Below are 24,595 nucleotides of genomic sequence, written 5' to 3' on the forward strand. Positions count from 1 at the left end.
CTTAACTGTTGTGTTTTCCACAGGCCTACATGTACCTTAACTGATTTCATATGCCTCGAATTTCCAAGCAACAGGGTGAATGCATCACCTTTCATTTTCTGTCTGAACTGGAATGTGGCGAAAACCTCTCAACCAAAGGGCAGCATTTTTCTGCTGTACACCGCGATTTATTCCAATGTGGTATGTGCAGAAAGGGTATTGTTGCCTTGAACGGTCCAGAATTACTTCTGTGCTTTTGCTGTCTGTATTTGACAGATTTTTATCAAACTGCACAAACAATGGTTATAATTTATGTGCTCATGGAGTTGACTCTCCAGATGCCGTTATACTACTAGAGGTCAAATGTCAACCCATTCGTTCAGAATGAAAAGTATCCACACAGATCCTACCCATTTCTTCACTTTGCAGTGACAATACATCTACAGTTTGAATGATCATTTACTGCTTTATCCCTTCTTATGCATGTTTTTCATGTATTTCAAAATGTTCAATGTATTCCTAATTCCATTTTCTCATTACAGCAGATTCAGCATTATTATATATAGGGAAAGGGGGATATCTAGTCAGTTGTAAAACTGAATGCATTCTTCTGAAAACTGTCTTCCGCATTTAACCAAACCCCTCTGAATCAGAGGCGTGTAGGGGGCGACTTTATTCGAAGTCCACGTGCCTGGGGAGCAGTTGTTGGGCGTTAACTGCCGTGCTCAGGGGCAGAACGATAGATATTTACCTTGGCGGTTCTGAGATTTGATCCAGCAACCATTTGGTTACTGGCCCAACACTTCTACCAGCCAGGCTACTGCCGCCCAGTAGGACGTGCTGCTACTACTATACTGTGCAAAAATATAATATATAAACACAACATGTAAAGTGTTACTTTCTTGAACTGAAATAAAAGATCCCAGACATGTTCCATATGTACAACAAGCTTATTTCTCTCAAATTTTGTGCATAAATTTGTTTACATCCCTATATGTGAGCAATTCTTATTTGCCAAGATAATCCATCCACCTGACAGGTGTGGCATATCAAGAAGCTGATTAAACAGCATGATCCTTACACAGGTGCACCTTGTGCTGGGAACAATAAAAGGCCACTCTTAAAATGTGCAGTTTTGTCAAACAACTCAATTCTACAGATGTCTCATGTTTTGAGGGAGTGTGCAATTGGCATGTACGTCCAACTGGCCTCAACCTCAGACCACGTGTACCCACGCCAGTTTAGGACATCTACCTGCGAGATTGTCTGAGACCAGACACCCGGACAACTGATGAAACAAGAGTATTTCTGTCTGTAATAAAAAACTTTTGTGGGGAAAAACACATTCTGATTGGGTGGGCCTATGCCCTCCCAGGCCCACACATCGCTGCACCCCTACCCAGTCATGTGAAATCCATAGATTAGGGCCTAATGAATTTATATCAGTTCCTTAAATGAACTGTAACTCAGAATTATTGCCTGTTGCATTTATTTTTGTTCAGTATATTTTACCTGAACCCTCTAGTGTGCAGATATTATTTCAAGCATAACATACCTTGTCTAAACATGTTTGGCCTAAACGTTTGAACAATGACACACCCACCATGGAAGAGTATGTGTGATATTTGTGTGTGAACCTGCTTAGCCTGTCCATTCTGATTCATTAAGGATGAGCTGAAGTCTGCACCCCCAAAAAAATTCTTCACCCTTGAGCAGTAGTGTCCAAAATGTACTTCATTTACATATAGGCTTGTGACTTTTATGTATTCCACTAATTGTCTATCAGTTATTGTTGCTAACCTAACACTGGCCTACAGCATATGGCCTGTTTCAATGTTGAACTTGAATACCAATGTCCTTTATAACTCTTCAGTTATAAAACGAGTATTAGATGAAGTGCAAGAAATGTGCTTTATGTGACAGGGTTCTCATGGCATAATTTGAGTTTGCAGGACTTCATTGGTGTTGATGTTGGAGGGACTTCTAGTACTATGAATATTGCAGTTTGATTATTCTATATGGGAACCACATGATGGAATCTCTCTTAACCTTTGGAGTGATCTATTGATTGGCACAACGTTTTTCAACCTCAGTGGTATGGGGGATTTTAAAACAATGGGTCCACAAGCGCATCATCATAACCTCGATTTGCTTTGGTTGACCGCATGACAGTTGTTTGCCCGCGCGGGAAGAAAAAAACGAAATAGAATGTTTCGCATAAACTTAGTTTTCTGCACGATTTACCTGCGTATTGGACTGGCCACGCGATATTCCCATGAGTTGGATCATTTGGTGCGTTTAGTTCGTCACGTTCAAGTCCACCTCATTGTGCCAAAATTAGCCAACGCAGGCAGGCGGATGAATGCATCGCCTTGGCTGTGGTCGGCGCATACTCTCCACACACACACACAACGAGAAAGAGGGCGAGGAACAGAACAGGGTGGGAGGGTTTGCTAGACGGGGAGCGAAAGCAAGAGAAAGAGAAAGCCAAGCGTAGCACAAGGCAGGCTGCTAGCTGAACAGGGCAGCATGGCGGTGGTACGGGAGTTCCAACAAGGCAGCCGCTGTCACAGAAAAACGTGGATTAATATTATACTCGGAATTCTACCGCTACTTTTGCCCTGCATACAGCATGGAGGGGCTCAATTGCAAGGTCTGGTGAAGTACATTTTTCTTCAATAATTAACGTTAACCACCCATTGCGAAAATGTCGGCGAGAACTGCCAGTAACGTTAGAGCGAACGTTACCGAGTTGACAGTGAGGACAAGTCGCTATGCGAAAACGGGAGGGCTACTGCAACCATCGTATTGTGGATTCCAATTCGGCATAATTTGCGTGATAATTTCGAATGTGTTAATGTCTGCAGAAATGTTGCGAACGTCGTTCACTTATAAGTGCTAAGACTATTTTATTAAGTATTTTTTAATTTTTTTATCAGTGGACAGTTTCCTGTGTTGGTTCATGCAAGCCATAACGTTATTTCAGTGAAGTGTCGCGTTACAGTAGCTAGCGAATTTAGCTACAAGGGAACTTCGTTTAATGATAGTTAGCTTGCCAGATGCCATTGTTATCACTTTGGTTGTGTGTTTTTAAATGTTTCAGTGTATTTATTGGTTGTGTTATAAATGTATAGCTTGGCTTTTATAAATGTTAAAGCTATGTGTTTACACGCTAGCAAAGCCAAAGCTAGCTAACCTAAAAGCAACGTTGATGATGATAATTTGGTGGGTTCTTCTGGCCTATTTAACACATTTACAAGTGTGTATTAATACTGCATGTGTGAATTGAAAAATGTAATATCCCAACTCTCCCCGAGCCACCCTCGGAGAGTGGGATCATGGGCAGTTGAATACACGCCTTTGTCAGTCATGCATTTGCACAAGTTTATGCTAAACGTTGACAAACAGCCGTTTGCGCTGTCCCCTGTTATAATTTTTTGGGGGTAAAGCGTTTTATCTAGACATTATTTCTTTCTTTTTATCTGATGTGCTTGACAGCGAGTGTTTTCTGCTCAAGCTTTCACATTTACACCTCGTCCCCCTCTCTTCCTCCCACCAAGCCCTGAGTCAAATGTCCAGCGTGGTCGAGGTCTGGCAAGCTGAGGATGCTGACCCAGTAGTCCCAACTCAGGTAAATGCAATACACAATTTATTGAGATGGTATAAACCTTGATTGCAGATGACATAAAGATAGGCAGGCATTTATATTTCTTTAACAAAGCATACCACCTCCCACGTGCATGGGTATATCACCCCATTGTTTATGTTTGCACGTGTCTTGGAGCGCAATGACATCAAGGAGATTAGTTAGGTACTGCTACATTCTATCACTTCTGTGTGTTCTCTAATTGGTCGAACTGTTAATTATGGTTCTATTTTGCGAAGTCCGCTAAACGTGTTCCTGTTCTAAACGTGAGGATTTATGTTTGAAGCGAGGAGTCCAAATGGAGGCGGGGGAAGAATTTGCCAAGGCCACCTGCTAGAGGAATAGAGGGTGCCATGTGGCCTGCCCTGTTACTTGTCGGAAGTGTGCAATAATAGTGTGTCCATGAACAGCATAGCAAAGCCCTGTCTTAATTATCTCCATCTCATACATATCTTACACATTTTATTTGTCACATGTGCAGAATACAAGAGGTAGACCTGTGAACATTTCACAGTAATAACCTGTTGTATCCCGCGCATGTCTAACATTACTATGCTACAGAGAAAATAGCCTAGCTAGTCAAATCAATGAAGTTGGCTAAATAGATGTAAATATGATTTAATTCACCTGTGTTACTCGCACTATGATGCAAAAGCTTTTTTTCACGATGACACCTCACAAACTTCCCGAATTTCAAGTAATGCGTTGTCAGTGCTGCAGTGTGTTTTGCATTTTGGCCCTGTCTGCATTTTATGCTGCAGCTGATATGTTTGACGTTTTATGTAATCCAGGAACACCCTACATATTTTGTTTTACTGATTGTCAGTGAAGCTATGACGGACTGTCATGTTACCTGCAGATAAGACGCTTATTTTAATTGAACCTAGGATAAAAACATATTTGGAATGTTTTCAAATACCTGGTCATTTAGGCTGTGTACACCTTTTGACAGTCGACGCAGAACTAAAACATTATGCTTTCAATTGTCTATTTGATGGGAAGTAGAATTTGCCTAGTTCCATTTTCACATAAATGGGGTACCGGTACATTTCAGAAGCTTACCCTGACATATAATGTCACTTAAGTTAGACCAGTTGTTTTGGTTCGTATTCCCACCAAAAAAGGGTGTGTACTGTGGATCGCAACTTAGTTAGGCGTACATTTGCTCAGTGCAATGGGGAACCAAGGTAATCCTGTCAGGGTTGCAAATTATTTGGACCTGTTGATAGCAATTTAAAGTTAATGACATTTCAGAAGCTTACCCTGACATATAATGTCACCTAAGTTAGACCAGTTGTTTTCGTTTGTATTCCCACCGAAAAAGGGTGTGTACTGTGCATCGCAACTTAGTTAGGCGTACATCTGCTCAGTCCAATGGGGAACCAAGGTAATCCTGTCAGGGTTGCAAATTATTTGGACCTGTTGATAGCAAGTTAAAATTAATGACAGAATGCTGCAATTGTTTACATTCCTCAGTATTTGTCAGGCTCAGGTAGGCAGGGCTGTGCTGTGAATGGAGTAGCTGTGTCTCAGCACTATGATTTGTGAAATGTAGTAATTACATAATCTGTTTGCACTTGGCTGTGTTTAGTAGGTTCACAGTTTAGCTAAATGTTTCTTATTGGACAAGTCCAGGTTGTCCTTCCCTGTTTCATTGTTTTCTTCCATTTGGTGCCTAATGAATATAGTCCTTGTTTAAGATTGTTGTTGTTGGGTGGAAGATGTTAGCAGCTCACTGAGGTGATTCGGTGCAAAGATATCACGGTTTGTTTTAACCGTGCCACAACAAACCACTCCCTCTGTAAACCATAACTGGTTGATCTTGGTTGCGACAATTTACAATGGAATAGTAAAACAAATATTTAAACTTTAAAGAAATATATATTTAAAAAAATATATATAAAGATCAGTCATTCCACCTTTGAGTGTAACTTGGTCCATAAAAAACAGATTTCACAATTTTTTAACATTCTGTCATAAAGAGCACATGTTCAACTTCATTTTACACATTTTTCCATCTCAAGAGGTTAAATAAATGACTATAGTAAGTGCCTATTATGTGCCAAATAAAGTAACATGGTTGACTGTAACAGGGTTGACGATTTCATCTTAAATCAACCATAAATCTCCTTGTGACAGGGGTAATGGAAGCGTGTTGTGTGCAACATGGAGTGGCAATTGAATGCAAGCTTCACAATTTAAAAAAAATTGTTAACAATGCTAGCGCCTCTATCTGTGGGTATCAGTGTTGACGTGTTATGCTCGACACGCTCAGTTTTCCACCACAAAACACCAGAAAATGGCCAAAAAGAGTAGAAACAGCACAACTGCTTTTTACACTTTGATTTGACTATTAGATGTTCAAAGTTTCTTTTGAGAGAAAAATATTTTAAAAGGAATAGTTTCACCATATTGAAACGAGTTAATCTCTTAAAAAGGGTTGACCTTAAATGAGGGACAAACATAAATGAATCAGTAATCAAATGAATTGAATCTTCAAAGTTAATTAGTCAAAGCAACAAAATAACTAGGGCTTTACAATGATAGTAAAAACTTGTCGAAATGTTGTGGGTTAAAATCTTCTTAAAAGTCAGAGGGTTATTAAGGATCCTCATTTACTTATTTGATTTACTGCTGCCAAGGGAGTCCAGCAACATTAATTTTATATAATTGCCTTAAGTGATAATCCCTGATAAGCCGGTGTTTGAAGGATAAATTGACACGGGTGTTAGGCCCGAGATGAGTTTGAGTGCAAGCAAACCGTGCCAATACAGTGCATTCGGGAAGTATTCAGACCCCTTTTTCCACATTTTGTTATGTTACAGCCTTATTCTCAAATGGATTAAATAAAACATTTTCCCCATCAATCTACACACAATAACCCATAATGACAAAGTAAAAAGAGGTTTTTAGAAATGTTTGCACATTTATTAAGAATTAAAAAATTATCACATTTACTTACGTATTCAGTCCTATTACTCAGTACTTTGTTGAAGTACCTTTTGACAGCGATTACAGCCTCAAGTCTTGTTGGGTATGATGTTACAAGCTTGACACACCTGTTTTTGGGGAGTTTCTCCCATTCCTCTCTGCAGATCCTCTCAAGCTCTTTCAGGTTGAATGGGGAGCATCGCTGCACAGCTATTTTCAGGTCTCCAGAGATGTTTGATCAGGTTCAAGTCCGGGCTCTGGCTGGGCCACCCAAGGACATTCAGAGACTTGACCCGAAGCCACTCCTGCATTGTCTTGGTTGTGTGCTTAGGGTCGTTGTCCTGTTGGAAGGTGAATCTTCACCCCAGTCTGAGGTCCTGAGCACTCTGGAGCAGGTTTTCATCAAGGATCTCACTGTACTTTGCTCCGTTCGTCTTTCCCTCAATCCTGACTAGTCCCTGCCACTGAAAAACATCCCCACAGCATGATGCTGCCACTGCCATGCTTCACAATGGGGATGGTTTCAGGTTTCCTCCAGACGTGACGATTGAACTATTTGGCCTGAATGCCAATCTTTGTTTCATCAGACCAGAGAATCTTGTTTCTCATGGTCTGAGTCCTGGGGCGGCAGGGTAGCCTAGTGGTTAGAGCATTGGACTAGTAACCGAAAGGTTTCAAGTTCAAACCCCCGAGCTGACAAGGTACAAAATCTGTTGTTCTGCCCCTGAACAGGCATTTAGCCCACTGTTCCTAGGCCGTCATTGAAAATAAGAATTTGTTCTTAACTGACTTGCCTAGTTAAATAAAGGTAAAATAAAAAATAAAAGGTGCCTTTTTGGCAAACTCCAAGCGGGCTGTCATGTGCTTTTTACTGAGGAGTGGCTTCCGTGTGGCCACTCTACAACAAAGGCCTGATTGGTGGAGTGCTGCAGAGATGGTTGTCCTTCTGGAAGATTCTCCCATCTCTACAGAGGATCTCCGTCAGTTACCATCAGGTTCTTGGTCACCTCCCTGGCCAAGGCCCTTCTCCGCTGATTGCTCAGTTTGGCTGGGCGGCCAGCTCTATGGAGAGTCTTGGTGGTTCCAAATGTCTTCCATTTTAAGAATAATGGAGGCCACTGTAGGGTTGGGCGGTATACCATATTTTATGATATACTGGTATTGATGCAGGGACCGGTTTTGGTTTTTACTTTACCGTCAATACTGGTATTTGAATGTTTGGTTTGTTAAATGTGATACGCCATGTGTAATGTACATTTTTATGGTTTTACTTCGCTACTTGAATCATCTCTTGCCGCTCTTTCTCTCCATGCCACTTTGAACACAGACCTAGCCATGCCCCCTGTCACTCAAGGAGTGCATTTGATGTTCCTCAACCACGAGACACTTGCGTTCAGTCTGCATGGTCAATGCAGCACATTGCAACAATGTTGATGACAACAATGCTGTTTTCACTTTGGTTCTTAATATAAATCCACTAGCATTCTTAACTCAACAAAAAAATACAAAAATAACCACAATCTAAATAACTTCACAGATCTTCATTGTAAAGGGTTTAAACACTGTTCCCCATGCTTGTTCAATGAATCATAAACAATTCATGAACATGCACCTCTGGAACAGTTGCTAAGACACTAACAGCTTACAGACGGTAGGCAATTATGGTCACAGTTATGAAAACTTAGGACACTAAAGAGGCCTTTCTACTGACTCTGAAAAACACCAAAAGAAAGATGCCCAGGGGTCCCTGCTCATCTGCGTGAATGTGCCTTAGGGATGCTGCAAAGAGACATGAGGACTGCAGATGTGGCCAGGGCAGTAAATCGCAATGTCCGTACTGTGAGACGCCCAAGACAGTGCTACAGGGAGACAGCACGGACAGCTGATCGTCCTCGCAGTGGCAGATCACGTGTAGCAACACCTGCGGAGGATCGGTACATCTGAACATCACACCTGCGGGATAAGTTTAGGATGGCAATAACAACTGCCCGAGTTGCACCAGGAACACGCCGACTGTCCGCAATAGGCTGAGAGCTTTGACATCGGTTTTTCACATCGGCTGATACCGATGTTGGCATTTTTAGCTAATATCGGCTGATTCTGATATTTTCACCAATATATCGTGCATCCCTACTCCCTGGCATTTTATATCGTGCATCCCTACTCCCTGGCATTTTATATCGTGCATCCCTACTCCCTGGCATTTTATATCGTGCATCCCTACTCCCTGGCATTTTAATTTGTGGTCATCTCAAACGCTGTATTCAAAGTGCCCACTATTATATTCTTATAGATTTAGAATAGTCATTCGATGTCCATGATTCCAAAAGTTTTGCTCTAATTCGGAAGTCAAATCGCATTTGCAACATTTGGTTAAAAATAGGTCCTATATTATTTGCCCATATCGTAAAGCCCTACGTGGCAGTGTGGAAATTCTCAATTGAGCAGTGGTTTAAAAATACATCTAAGTACCATGTAAGTTTTTATTTTTGGGGTGATTCTGTACTTTACTGTTTTTTATTTTTGACAACTTTTACTTCACTACATTTCTAAAGGAAAATACTGTACTTTTTACTCCATTTTTCCCTGACACCTAAAAGTACTTGTGACATTTTGAGTGCTTAGCAGGACAGGAAAAGGGTCCAATTCACTCATTTGTCAAGAGAACATCCCAGGTCATCTACTGCCTCTGATCTGGAGGACTCACTAAACACAAATGCTTTGTAAATGATGTCTGAGTGTTGGAAGTGTGCCCCTGGCTATCTGTAAATAAAATAACCAAATGGCACCATCTTTTTCTTTTCTTAATATAAGGAATTTGAAATGATTTATACTTTTGCTTTTGATACTTGAGTAAAAGTATTTTGTTTTAAATATACTTATGTAGTATTTTACTGGGTGACTCCCTTTTATCGGAGTAATTTTCTATTATCTTTTACTTTTACTCAAGTATGACAATTGGGTACTTTTTCCAACACTGCAATTGAGTGCAGGAAATGCAGAAATTATAAAAGTGCTGACATTTATTTTGGTTGAAGTTTAATGGTTTTATACTGTTCAATCAGAATGGAGAGACTTATTGCAATCACTTAATCTATGTGTTGCACCCTAGGATCATTCACTACTCATAAAGCAAATGTGTAACTTTTATTATAAAAAAAAATAAAAACCGCCATACCGTCCAATTTTAAAATACTGTGATATAATATTTCGGCCATATCGCCCAGCACCAAGCCACTGTGTTCTTGGGCACCTTCAATGCTGCAGACATATTTTGGTACTCTTCCCCAGATCTGTGCCTCGACACAATCCTGTCTCGGAGCTCTACAGACATTTCCTTCGACTTCATTGATTGGTTTTTGCTCTGACATGCACTGTCAACTTTGGTACCTTTTTATATAGAAGTGTGTGTGCCTTTCCAAATCATGTCTAATCAATTGAATTTACCACAGGTGGACTCTAATCAAGTTGTAGAAACATCTCAAGGATGATAAATGGAAACCGGAAGCATCTGAGCTACAATTTCGAGTCTCATAGCAAATGGTCTGAATACTTATTTAAATAGGATATTTCTGTTTTTATCTGTAATACATTTCTAAAAACCTGTTTTCACTTTGTCATTATGGAATTGGTATTGTGTGTAGATTGAGGGGAAAAAAATATATTTAATCCATTTTAGAATAAGTCTGTAACGTAACTGTGGAAAAAGTCAAGGGGTCTGAATACTTTCTGAATGCGCCGTATATCCTCAACACCGACTTCTCGGGTATTTATCACTTTTATACAACGGGTTACCACATATTCAAATGAACATTTTATTTTGATGTATTTATTAATACTACTTCGACAAGATATAGTCCCGACACACATCTAAGGATGCTACACAAGCAGGCCTGTCGTTGGTTCGGTTTGCAGAGACGCGAACCAGTCAGTCCGTCTTTTGTTCTCTATCTATGGACTCAACCCAGTCGTTCGTTCTAAATGTTTCATTGCCATACTGGCTGGCAACGTTGTTATCCCTTGCTTGCTAGCTAGCCAAATGTGGCTAACTTAGTCACGTCAAACAGTGCAACCAGAATAACAGTAGCTGGATTTGCATTTGTTTAACCTCTTAAATGTGGAGTCCCCATATTTGGGGAGACTATTTTTCAATTCAGTCTGTGTGAACGGTAGCCCCTATCTGCAGGGTGTCTGCGGAATGAGTATCTTGGCTATTGATCGGTGTGACTTACTACCATATATGGGCATGTGAATATGTAAGGTGGCAGGTAGCTTAGTGGTTAGTGTTGGGCCAGTAACTGAAAGGTTACTGGATCGAATCCCTGAGCTGACAAGGTAAAAATCTGTCGTTTTGCCCCTGAACATGGCAGTTAAACCATTGTTTCCTGGTAGGCCGTCATTGTAAGTAAGAATTTGTTCTTAACTTCTTGACGCTACCCATCCCGGTAGCGGGAAATTGTCATCAGCAACTGCTGAATAGCATAGCGCAACAGTCAAATAATATTACAAAAAAATATTCATATTCATGAAATCACAAGTGCAATATAGGAAAACACAGCTTAGCCTTTTGTTAATCGAGCTGTCGTCTCAGATTTTGAAATTATGCTTTACAGCGAAAGCAATCCAAGCGTTTGTAAGTTTATCGATAGCCTAGCATAACATTATGTTCACTAAGCATTAAGTAGCTAGGTCACGAAAATCAGAAAAGCAATCAAAAAAATAGTTTACCTTTTTGATCTTCGGATGTTTTCACTCACGAGACTCCCAGTTACACAACAAATGTTCCTTTTGTTCCATAAAGATAATTTTTATACCCAAAATACTGACGTTTGTCGCGTTATGTTCAGAAATCCACAGGAAAGAGCGGTCACGACATGCAGACGTATATTCCAAATATCCATAATGTCCACAGAAACATGTCAAACGTTTTTTTATAATCAATCTTCAGGTTGTTTTTTAAATATATGTCAACCGTGTGTAGGTTTTTCAATGACAGCGGGAGGAACAATGGCGGCTTTACTCAATTGCGCAAACTCACTCGGAGCCCTCAACTATCTACTTACGCAATGTGATCCTTCACGCTCATTTTTCAAAATAAAAGCCTGAAACTATGACTGAAGACTGTTGACACCTTAGGGAAGCCATAGAAAAAGGAATCTGGTTGATATCCCTTTAAATGGAGGATAGGCATGCATAGGAACGGAGAGGTTTCAAAATAAGAGGCACTTCCTGATTGGATTTCTCAGGCTTTCGCCAGTTTTGTTATACTCACAGACAATATTTTTACAGTTTTGGAAACTTTAGAGTGTTTTATATCCTAATCTGACAATTATATTTATTATTCTATTTTCTGGGGCTGAGAAATAGGCAGTTTAAAATGGGTACGTTTTTAAGCCAAAAGCGCAAATACTGCCCCCTACACGCAAAAGGTTAATTGACTTAACTAGTTAAATAAAGGTTCAATTTAAAAAGGCCAGGCCGAGCTCATGACCTCGCTTCAAGATGGCTGATACCTACATATTGGTTAGCGTTGTGAAGCATAATCAAAATAAACAAGGAATACGTTGATAAACACCGAATGCCGGGCATCCACAGATCATGAGGATATATTATTTGTCTGCTTGTGATCTACTGTTATTGACAACGTTTTTACCAAAAAGGTAAGCTTCGATTTGGTCTGTGTTTGAGCTATAGCTACATGGGGGTATCAAATTAATTCTTACGTTGTTTAGGAACAAAACATTGGCAATGGGCTACATATCTGATGTATAACTTAATGGTAACGTCGAATGTCCACGAGTGATCATATTTTTGATGCACAAAGATATAATTTTGCCTGCTTAGGCACAGTTGGCATTCATTACACATGGGATTGCCTACTATGTCACCTTGACAGTCTTGGAGCCAATTCGAGGCTTTCCAGGGATATGCAGTTGACCTGGGTGGGACAAAGCAAGCCATATAACTTTTTTTTAATGCGTTATATGAAATATTGCTACCTGGCTCAGAGACGAGACGCACCAAACACGCTACATTACATTGTAAACAGATTTCATTGTGTTTAATTTAATTGCTTTTGCATACAATTTGGCTTCTTGTGGGGGGGGGAATTCAGCATATCGAACAGGAACCTAAAAAGACAGTATACCGACCATAGAAGCTTTGAATAAAAGTCTGACAAAGAGGATTCCGACTCGGGCTGACGAAGTTTGCTTTCTAGAGGGATTGGATCCATTTTAAGATCTGTAAGTCAATAATTTTCTTGACTTTATATCTAATTTACTATATTGTTTTTTCTAAGCTTTTTGTGATTTGGATGTAGTTTACATAGGCCTATGTAACAAGTAATTTCAATGTTATGTAATTCCAAAGTAGTTATTGTCTATGTTTCATATTAGTTTGCTGTTCTAAGTTTCATCCTTGTAACTTTGGAGAGGCCACTAAACTCTCATGGCCATTGTTTATTTGTGGTTCTCACGTTTCCCTTTGTCTCCAAGGTGTTACTGTTTGCATTGTGTGTGTGCTTCACACCTAATGTGAGTCACTGTCCAGGTAAAGTTTAGGTTTGGTGTTTTTACTTTATAGTAATGTCATTTTGTAACTTTAGTCAACTGTAATTCTGTCTCACAACAATATCTCTTTATTGGATGCAAATGATTTGGATGATGTTTGGGAGCAATCCCTTCCCCAGCAAGCTTCCCCTTCCCCAGCAAGCTTCCCCGCTGCTATGTCAATCACCCCATCTGATGGTTCTACATCCACTTTTCATAGACCTCTTGATAAAGAAAAGATGGGCTTGTGGCACCATTCGCCCTATCAGAATAGTTTTCCCCAAGACCAAGGTAAACCACATGACAAATACAGTGGAGAGGGGGACATTACGTTGGATCAGGACTAACAAGTAGCCTTTTTTTTAAATGGAAGGACACTAGGAAAGTAACCATGCTCACCACACAGCGTAAGGCCATAACGACCATGTCTCAATGAGGTTGAAAAATGCCAATGGGGCATTGGTGAGGAAAAAAGTCCAGGTTTCTCTGAAGGACTACAATTCCAATATGGGGGTACCGACCTATCTGATGCTCTGGTAGGCTACTACCAGGTCCTCCACAAGACCAGGAAGTGGTATAAGACTCTTTTTTTAAATCTTTTTTTTTACCACTTTGTGGAGATTGATACAGTAAATGCCAAAGCAAAAGGTCAAACCCCTCACACCCAGTTGGCAGCTGTGTTGGAAATTACAGAATTGGGGACCCAAAGCCACCTCACAACTGTTAGCTGTTAGCACTTGTTACTTTTCATTAACACAGACCCTAAAGCAAATCAGGTGGAGGTAAATGTGTTTATTCTTATTCAAAAAGGACGAATCATGTGGGGAGGTAGATGTTCATGCTCCCCTGTCCTCAGTGATTCTCTCCTGGGTGATTATCTTCTGTGATTCTCCAGTGAACAAAGGGACAGGGTGTAGTTTATAACCTTAACTGGTTGACCAGTTAGAATTCCTTGCAATAAAACTGGGCCAATGGCCAAATAACAAGTATCCTGTTTCAGGCTCACTTTATAGACGCATTCCTCCTATGTCTCTAACGTTGCTCATTAATCCCCTATTACAGAAAAAAACGTATTTCCATTCATCAATAGTACTCTATTGAACTCTTGTACTCGGCGTTGTGTATTTATCTTCGAAATATTCTTACTCTCCCCTAGACTATTTTGAAAAGAAATATACTTAAAAGGTATTTTTAGAAAACATGAAAAAATAGACAGTATAAATAACATTAGCAGTAAGCATAAAATCATTCACATTAAACACCTTGCATTTCTATAAAACACAAAGGACATGTTGTACTTGCTGTTACAATAAGAAATAGATTTCAAGCAAAGTTATTAGTATTAACAGGTGTAATGATGAGGAAACTCACAAAAAAATATTTTTTTCAATTGTCCTATTGGCAATTCACCAAGTCCTTTTAAAGGGACCAGCTCTTCCACACTGGTATCAGCCCCACATAGATAACTATTAGAAATTATGTTCTGACAGTCTGCCAGGAGTGAGGAATTCTTCTTCCGTTCCACTGGTTGATAAGGACTTTTCTAATGAACACTTCACCGGTGATCTTGTATCCTTTCAAATACAGTCCTTGGATCAAGGGATATTGCTTCAGACTGTAGATTCTCATAAGGAAACAAAAAAGGTGAAAGTAACTTGTCCTGGTTTCAAAAGAGTGATATTTGACATAGATTTCCGTAAGTAAGCATGTCCCGATTTTCAGGAAAACGTTGGACATTTCACTTAGATATCCCTAATATGATGACTGCGGTGTACAACATAGAAGCTTATCAGGTTCTGAGCATCTTACATGGATCCCAAACCGGCTGCACACGTGCGCCATCGTGCATAAATGTATTTTGTTCCCCTACACCAAACGCGATCACAACATGCAGGTTAAAATATCAAAACAAACTCTTAACCAATGACATTAATTTGGGGACAGGTCAAAAAGCATTAAACACGTATGGCAATTTAGCTAGTTAGCTTGCACTTGCTAGCTAATTTGTCCTATTTAGCTAGCTTGCACTTGCTAGCTAATTTGTCCTATTTAGCTAGCTTGCACTTGCTAGCTAATTTGTCCTGGGATATAAACATTGAGTTATTTTACCTGAAATGCACAAGGTCCTCCACTCCGACAATTAATCCAAACATAAAACGGCCAACCAAATCGTTTCTAGTCATCTCTCCTCCTTTGTCTTTTTCATCTTTGAACTTATATGATAATTGGAATCTAAACTTTCATAGTACTACCACGACGACCGGCAAAATAGTTTGTCTTTCAATCACCCACGCGGGTATAACCAATGCGGAGATGGGACAGGCAGGACTTTCAGCGCGATCTGCGTCAGAAATGCAAAGGAGTTCTATTTTAGCCCTTGGCATCGCAGATGCTTGTTGTCGCAATAATTGAATAACATGGATTTCTACATTTATTTTGCGACGTGTCCGTTCTGGTCAGCATGTTACTATGCTTCTGCACCTGAGATTGGCCCCTCATTTTTCTTCGTAGTCCAAATAGGATGGTTTGGAACTGTAGATCCCTGCAGTTGTCTAATTTGCCATGTCATCGTTCCTTCAGAAATGTTCAGTGTAGAGTCAAGTTGCATAATAACATCAAGGCCTTACATTGATTGTTCAAATGAACTTATCCACACCCCTGCATCAATCTTCATTGGATCAATAGATATTGATATGGTGGTTGGGTTTGTTTCATATGTCTCCCCTCCACACATCTTCTTGCCCGTGTACTGAGGTCATGTATATTTTGCTTAAGATATGGGCAATACAGTGACTCAAGCACCCTTATCTACTGCAAAGTTGTTAACCATCACGTTCACATATATTCCATCCGATTTCATATGTTCATGAGCTGAGATGGGAAGTAAAGAGGGGGTCTATTAGTTTCCTTCCACAGCATCCAGCAAACTTGCTGCTGAGCCAGACAGAGCTTCTTACATTTCTGCATCAGCATTGTATCATTGTCCCGTTTCCCCTTAGACAGACCTGGCTTCTCCTGGCCATTCTTCATAAGAACACGATTTATTTTCCGACATTCTCGTTGCCAGTGATCAGAAATCCGCAATAATGACATACACCAGGTTTCTCTTCCACTGAACAAATAATGTTGTTAGTTTCACTCGGAACCTGCACAACTCTTGATACCCACGTCTCGTGGATGCATCAAAGTTTTTGAACATTTGTCCTACTGTTTTGGGGATGCTGATTTATGTGTGATTACTGTCACCGGAGGTTTGTCTTCACTACCTTTTACAGCCTGTGTTCTGGTTGGCCTAAGACGTCATTCGTCACTGCTGTCAGATTCTGTTGACTCAAAGCCATGCAGTGCTGACCAGATGCTTGAAACCCGATCATCCTTGAGGAACTCAGCCTAAGGGTAGATTGAGGGAACAAAGGGTCCACTTGTGGGGGTCAAGTCTATTTTTTTTTTTTACGACCCTGTAATTGTTGAATTTCTTCTTTCGAGGTATTGAAATGTTCACCAAGAGCTTTCAAACTATCCTTATCGCTCTGCAATATCCTGTCATGATTCGCCAGAAAGAATTTCTCATCCCGTTAACCTACTTTGGCTATAAAAGTTAAAGACCGTCTTGTCTTTGTCAACGAGTTAGACATCTGTATTTTTCCTCAAGCTTTTTGTATTTCAGATAGATTCCATCTTTGTCAACAATAACGGAATATTTATTCTCTCGTCTACACTTCTCTACTTTGAAATGGTTCTTCATATCACTAGACGGTGAATTTAAAATCTTTTTCATTCTCACATCCGGAGGAGCTATTAAGTGGTTTTCTCACTTAACAATGGCATTATATTAACTTCAAAAGTTGGATCATATATATCTGTTTTATATATTAATTTAACCCCAAAGAATGTGTGTGTAACCCCTTTTGAACACGTTGTCTCTGTAGGGCCTGGCTACCCATAAAACTTCTGTTCACTTCAAAAAGCTTGTTGAAGGCTTACATTAACCACGTGTACAAATTGCTACTCTACTAGCAACTCCTATGCAACAAGGTTTCACAAAAAGAAAGGACTAACCGATTAATAGAGGACTTGAACCCCTGTAATAGAGAACAAAGACAAAGGACTTGAACCGTATACATCACAGATACGTATCACTCATTGCATGCACTAATTTGAACCTGATTTTGTTCTTTTTAAAATGGTATTGGTCTAGACTCAGCCAGCACTATGCCATCAATCGGGAGATTGGGAGTCACCTCTTAAAGTGGGTTGCGCTCAGCCTTCTCTCTTTCTTCTGGATCAACACAGTTGAGTTTTTCTTGTTGTTCAGACAATTCATCCGGGTCACGGCACCAAATGTTAGCAGTTGTTACTCTTAAGTAACACAGACCCCAAAGCAAATCAGTGGGAGGAAAATAGGTTTTTATTCATATTCAAAAAGGACGAATCATGTGGGAAGGTAGATGTTCATGCTCCCCTGTCCTCGGGTGATTCTCCCCAAGTGATTCTCTCCAGTGAACAAAGGGACAGGACAAGTATCCTATTTCAGGCTCACTGTATAGACAAATTCCTCCCATGTCTCTGACCCGTTGCTCATTAATCCCCTATTACAGAAAAAACACTATTTCCAATGATCGTTAGTACTCTATTGACCTCTCGTACTCTGCGTTGTGTATTTATCTTCAAAATCTTCTTACACAACCATCACAAGACCCCCCCCCCACACACACACACACACACACACACACACTCAAGGTGAGTGCGACTATCCAACACACATGCCAAAACACAAAAGGAAGAACTGCAAACATGGGGGAAAAAGGGGGAAATGACAGATCTTCTTTCAGAAAAGTCAGTTGGCTTTTTGTTTCCTGGCAGAGAGGGACTGCTTCAGACTATCACGACATGCTCAAGCTACAGTGAAAGTGAAATCTAATCATCTACACCTGGGATGTAAAATGAGCACGAATGCCATTTGTAAATAATACATCTTATTTCAGCTAATGTCACGTGCGTAACCAAGTTTGTTTGAGAAGACAATTGTGTATAATTTGAGTTGTATATCTGTTGCTTCTATATTGTTTTCGTAAGTAGTTGATTTGTATGTAGAACCAGTACATTGGACATGCCTAGGCTAAACTTTGAGGCACTTGAAACACTTGAATATCCCCTGTGTGTCCCCCGACACCACCACAATGTTTGAGAGAGGTTGGTGTTGTAGGAATTTAGTTTTTATAGTGAACAATACTTTTTAGGCACATCCAGTTTGCAAAAACAGTACAGTTACCACATTCGGACGAGGTTGAAAGGACAGCTGAATGTAGCCTGGGTACCCCATACCACCACAATGTTTGAGTGAGGTCGATATGATAGAACATGTGTTTTAATACTGAACAACCAGCATTTAGGGATTGCAAATATGTAATAGCACTGGAATTATTATTTTATTTTACTAGGCAAGTCAGTTAAGAACAAATTCTTATTTTCAATGACGGCCTAGGAACAGTGGGTTAACTGCCTGTTCAGGCAGATTTGTACCTTGTCAGCTCGGGGATTCGAACTTGCAACCTTTCGGTTACTAGTCCAACGCTCTAACCACTAGGCTACCCTGCCGCCCCATCTAATTTACAGACATATGCCAATTTGAAGCGGTTTAGGGACACTACTAAAACATCTGCCCATTTCTAGTAGTTAGGTCTATCAATGTGTTTCTAGCTCTGGCCATCAAAAAGATGGCCAGAGCTTGTCAATGAAAGATGACTTATAATTTTTATTTTTTATTTTAAATGGTTATTTTGTGTGTGCTTGATCTTAGGAGTTACATAATTCAGAACACACATCTATCTTCTGATCATAATCTCCCAGATGTTGTTTCCAAATATACCAAGTTTTTGCATGTCAGAATGTAATTACACATGAATAGCAGTTATTTTTTGGGTATGTCTATTTATGCGGAAATCTACATTTTGCCATTACATTTAAGAGGTTAAGCTGTTTCGCCTGGCATTGAAAATGTGCGCTCTCGTCAGCACACTGTTGTTCAGAGGAGCTAGCCAACAGCACAGCTAACACAATCGCGTCAAAATATGCCAGCTGATTCATGATTTTGACTGGCTGAGAAACGCAGCCTGCCTATCTGTCTCGTCCCGACACCTTCATTACTATGGGACAGCTGGAGATCAAATTTGAATATTGAAACAATGTTGCAAATGTTGGAGAGACCGACGGCAAGGATTATTTAAAATCTCCGATGTTAGTCTAAATTAAATAATGTCTGTATGCTTTTTATAGTGGCGATCAAGTTCATAAATTGCCTTGCTGGTCTGATTAGACAGTTGATTGCGCAGTCAGATGGAACGGAGTAAATAGGCATTTTAACATCATAGATTTAGCCGGTGGTAACTTGTGGAATAGACACCGGCTGGGATGCGGTTTTAACCAATCAGCATTCAGGATTAGCCCCACCCGTTGTACAATTTAAACACATTGCATGGCATTACATTTCATAACACTTTTCACAACACACGAAGTGTGTGCCCTCAGGCCACTACTCTACCACATATCTACACAATCCATATGTACTTGTGTGTAGTGCTTGTGTTAGTATGTGGATTGCAAGGGGTGAACAGATTGCAAGTCTGATTTATTGAGTTCTCCATATGGTCGATATTAAAGGGAACTTCATAGAATATAATAGTCTTTTAAATTCAATATCGATGCACAATTTCTTCATAAAATGTCAAATGGGTGCAAAATGCACTTTGTGGTACAACCTATTTTCTGTTGTTAGATCTTGTCTTAATGGGAATGAAATACATCTGTTTTGTTTCCTTGATAGCGTTTATGCCTAAATGCTCCGATGTCCAAACTGTATTTTTACGATAGATTAGCCTAATCTGATTTTTAAAAGTCTTAACTTCCATTGTAATTATCGTAATAGCTGTTCAAGATGAGTTAACTACGTCTGTCTCTTTGGCTCCGTTTAGATAGGCAGCCCAATTCTATTTTTTTCCCACCAATTGGGGTTTTGATCAATCAACTCTGAAAAAGATCTAATGTGATTTAGACAAAAGACCAATTAGTGGAAAAAAAGCTCAGTATTGAGCTGCCTGTGTGAACACAGTCTTTAAGAAACAACAACAGATCACCATTTCCATGCTTTGTTAAATGTTTCAATTGAGTTTGATCCATGAGTGACAAGGCGTACAGTGGGGCAAAAAAATATTTAGTCAGCCACCAATTGTGCAAGTTCTCCCACTTAAAAAGATGAGAGGCCTGTAATTTCCATCATAGGTACACTTCAACTATGAGAGAGGAAAAAATCCAGAAAATCACATTGTAGGATTTTTAATGAATTTATTTGCAAATTATGGTGGAAAATAAGTATTTGGTCAATAACAAAAGTTTTCTCATTTTGTTTGTCATAGTTGAAGTGTACCTATGATGACAATTACAGGCATCTCTCATATTTTTAAGAGGGAGAACTTGCACAATTGGTGGATGACTAAATACTTTTTTGCCCCACTGTATATGCATGCAACGTTATATAGGCTAGGTAGATTAACCTACACTAAAACACACCGCCCTTCAACTATACTGAACAAAAATATAAACGCAACGCTTTCAAAGATTTTACTGAGTTACAGTTCATAAGGAAATCAGTCACTTGAAATGAATTCATTAGGCCCTAATCTATGGATTTCACATGACTGGGAATACAGATACCTTAAAAAAAATGGCTCACAGTGGTGGGCCTCAGGATCTCATCACGTTATCTCTGTGCATTCAAATTGCCATCGATTTAAAAATGCAATTGTGTTCGTTGTCCATAGCTTATGCTTGCCCATAGCTCCACCGCCACGATGGGGCACTTTGTTCACAACGTTGACATCAGCAAACCGCTCGCCCACATGACGCCATACACATGGTCTGTGGTTGTGAGGCCGGTTGGACGAACTGCCAAATTCTCTAAAATGGAGGTGGCTTATGGTAGAGAAATGAGCATTCATTTCTCTGGCAACAGCTCTGGTGGACATTCCTGCAGTAAGCGTACCAATTGCACGCTCTCTCAACTTGAGGCATCTGTGACATTGTGTGAAAAAACTGCACATTCGTGTACTAAACTTGAGAGTAATACGCTTTTTTGTGTATGGAACTTCTTATTTACTGGACTGATAGCCTGCGTCTGAGGGGAGGGAGGGATCAGCGGTGAGGCTGCCGGTCACCCGACTCAACGTCCCTCCTCTCTTCGCTGAGAAAGGAGAAAGTCTTCCAGCTGATAGCGAAACAAACTTAAATCACACTGCATTACTTCTGCCTCATGCACCAATTAATGTTGTTACTCTTATGACCAGAGAATGTGAAATATTCCTCAATATTTAAAAAGACACAAGCTGCAAATCATAATAATATAGGAACGCAAGGCTTTATTGTTGGGTTTTTACGTACATTTTTGCTGATTGACTAGGAATGGCTTGGAGGTTGGTGATCACTGCTGTAAAGAATTCGTTTTTTTTTCCCCTTCTGGCAACACCAACGCCTCCATTGTATTAAAGGGGGCTGCATGCACAAAGTTACTACTGTACTTTAAAACCCACTATCCCCACACAGCCACTCTCCTCCCGTTGTACAAAAAGCCAATGTACTGCTGAGAGCTCGCCAATGTGACTCATGTCATGGGCCCCAGATTGTTCCTATGGAAGTGAGCTGTTCAATGGTAGCAACGAGTTCGGCTAACACTACAAAGCTGTATGTAACCTACATTTAGGTGATAATGCCAGAGAACCCGATGTTTGTTTAGATTATGTATTAGTAACACGGGCTTCGAGGGCATTATTTATTTTTACTTTTAATTTAACTAGGCAAGTCAGTGAAGAATAAATTCTTATTTACAATGATGGCCTACTCCGGCCAAACGCAGACAACGCTGGGCCAATTGTGCGCCGCCCTATGGGACTCCTAATCACGGCCGGTTGTGATGTAGCCTGGATTTGAACCAGGTACTGCAGTGACGCCTCTTGCACTAAGATGCAGTGTCTTACAATGGGTTACTGACATATTCACATAATGATTGACACATTTTCAGAATTTTCAATCTTCCACAAGATATTGTCCCGACACACATCTCGGGCTGTTACCCATGCTGGCTGGTCGTTCATTCTATCGGTTCAGTTGCTAGAGACGCGACCCAGTCGTTCTCTATCTATGGATGCGACACAGTCGTTCGTTCAAAATGTTCCATTGCCATAATAGCTGTCAACATTCTTATCCCTTGTTAACTAGCCAACTATGGCTAACTTAGTCACGTCAAAATGTGCAGCCAGAAGAACCACAAAGTAGACGCATTGGTTTTAGCTGTTTTTTTTCTTCCTGATTTTAACTGGCTGAGAAACGCTGCCTGCCTGTCTCGTCCCGACACGTTCATTACTATGGGACAGCTGGAGATCGAATTTGAATGTTGAAACAATGTTGCAAGTGTCGGAGACAGACAGCGAGGTTTATACAAATCTCCACTGTTGAAAATGTAAGGTTAGTCTAAAAGAAATGTGAGATAATGTCTAGATGCTTTTTATAGTGGAGATCAGCCCAACCAATCAATTTATAAACTTGATGACAGTGGATTGCGCAGTCAGATGGAACGGAATAAATAGGACTAGACACCGGCTGGGATGCGGTTTTAACCAATCAGCAATCAAGATTACACCCACCCGGATAAGAAGTACATCATGTACCCGTGCATCTGCTTTGAGTATTAGTGTTGTCACAATGGGCCACCATTCACCTTAGGAGCATTTAGAAAGATAGTCATTTTAATTTTTTTCATACGCCATTCCTTTTATCCAAAACATAAATGTTATAAACGTACAAACTTAGACTGCAGCTAATTTGTTGATGCATTTGGGTTTATGTAAGCCTAACACTCTTGATTAATTATATTTGTCCGTTATTTATTCATTATCAAGTGCTGAAATCCTACTAATGATGCTCATCATATACTAATTTCCACTTTAAAACAATGACTCAATATAGAAACTATTAGGCTAAACTGTAATTACAAGACTAATATATACATTCTTTAATCTGCTATGCATTTATGGAGGTTTAGTTGTTGTTTTGTAATTTAGTTGTTTTGTTTGCTTGTCTACGTAGGTGGAAGAGCGCAGCAAAGGCAGTCTTCCACTGGAAGAGAGGTAAGATCTTCTAATCCTTGATATTTCCTTTGGCGACGACAAACCAACATTCTTGTTACGTTACTCATTTTGTTTCACTCACACCACGCCACACAATAACCATAGGTGAGGAAAATGGCAGATAAATAATATCCCACTATGATCCGAAAGGATTTGCTCTCTGAGTGGAGAGAATGTAGAAACAGCCAAGTGTAGTTAAGTTAGGACTGGAAACAAACCACTGCAGCAGTATGCAGTTTAATCGAAGCTTGGATTATGACAGGTGTGCATCTATCAGATGAGAGAACCAACGTGGGCGAAAGACCAAACTGGGCGTGGTGTGCAGAGTGGAATAGGACTTGTGTTGTTAAATCAAGCATAATTTTGACTTGTCACACAAGTTCACATCCACTGTAATGTGTAGCCTACATGTATTCCGATGCATTTATAGTGGAGATGCACGATATATCGGTGAAGATGTCGGAATCGGACGATATTAGTTAAAACGGCCAACATCGACATCGACTCGATGTCTAGTTTAACGCCGGTGTGCAAAAACAATGTCAAAGCTGACGTGCATACCTTTATAGCGTAGGTACATGACGTAATGACTGTGCAACACAGCATTCCTATCCTAGCCCACAATGTGTGCTGTGTGGACCGAGCAGTCATTTGAAAGAGTAAGAAAATTTGAGCGAGACCTCAAAGGTGAAATCCATTAAACACCAAGATAATGGCATTCATTGCCCTTGACAATCAACCGTTCTCTGTCGTGGGTGATGTTGGCTTTCACCGACTGGTCGAGCACCGGTACACACTACCAAGTGTTCTATTTTTCAGATGTTGCCCTACCGGAGTTACACAGTAATAGCGTCACTGCTATTCGCTTCACGACTGACATTTGGACCAGCGATATCAGCCCCATGAGCATGATGAGTCTGACAGCATAATGGGTTGACGAGGATTTCGTACTGAGAAGTCGTATTTCATTCTCATGAATGTGCTGGTTGTCTGAAACTTGGAAACATGAACACACTAGCTTGCTCTATTCGGACAACTGACTCGGGAAATAAGCTTATCAATTGCGTCTGCAGCAGATGTGATGCTCTCTGTCACGGCATTGAAACGCCTGCTCAACAGGCATTCTCTCTTTACTCTGTCGCCACATGCTCGTACAAGTACCACTACTTTGATGCAGACAAACAGGGCTTACGTGAAATGTATGAACAAATGAACTACGAAACAGCACAGCAAGTAAGTGAAAGAAATCTGTTTCGATTGTTTTACTGGTAATGGGGACAAACGTAAATGCCAACAAAATAAGTTTTTGGGCA

General features: G+C 40.2%; 1 protein-coding gene across 1 annotated transcript in view; it reads left to right on the forward strand.

Annotated features, from left to right (window-relative positions):
* Positions 1–2,429: 2,429 nt before the first annotated feature.
* Positions 2,430–24,595, forward strand: part of LOC115137248 (transmembrane protein 131-like) — a 94,965-nt gene continuing 72,799 nt past the window's right edge. The window contains 3 exon segments of the mRNA XM_065024694.1: positions 2,430–2,632; positions 3,540–3,610; positions 23,242–23,282. Coding sequence (XP_064880766.1) covers positions 2,509–2,632; positions 3,540–3,610; positions 23,242–23,282 — 236 coding nt within the window. The 5' untranslated portion in view covers positions 2,430–2,508.

Source organism: Oncorhynchus nerka, linkage group LG11, assembly GCF_034236695.1.
Source record: "Oncorhynchus nerka isolate Pitt River linkage group LG11, Oner_Uvic_2.0, whole genome shotgun sequence".
Lineage (NCBI taxonomy): Eukaryota > Metazoa > Chordata > Actinopteri > Salmoniformes > Salmonidae > Oncorhynchus > Oncorhynchus nerka.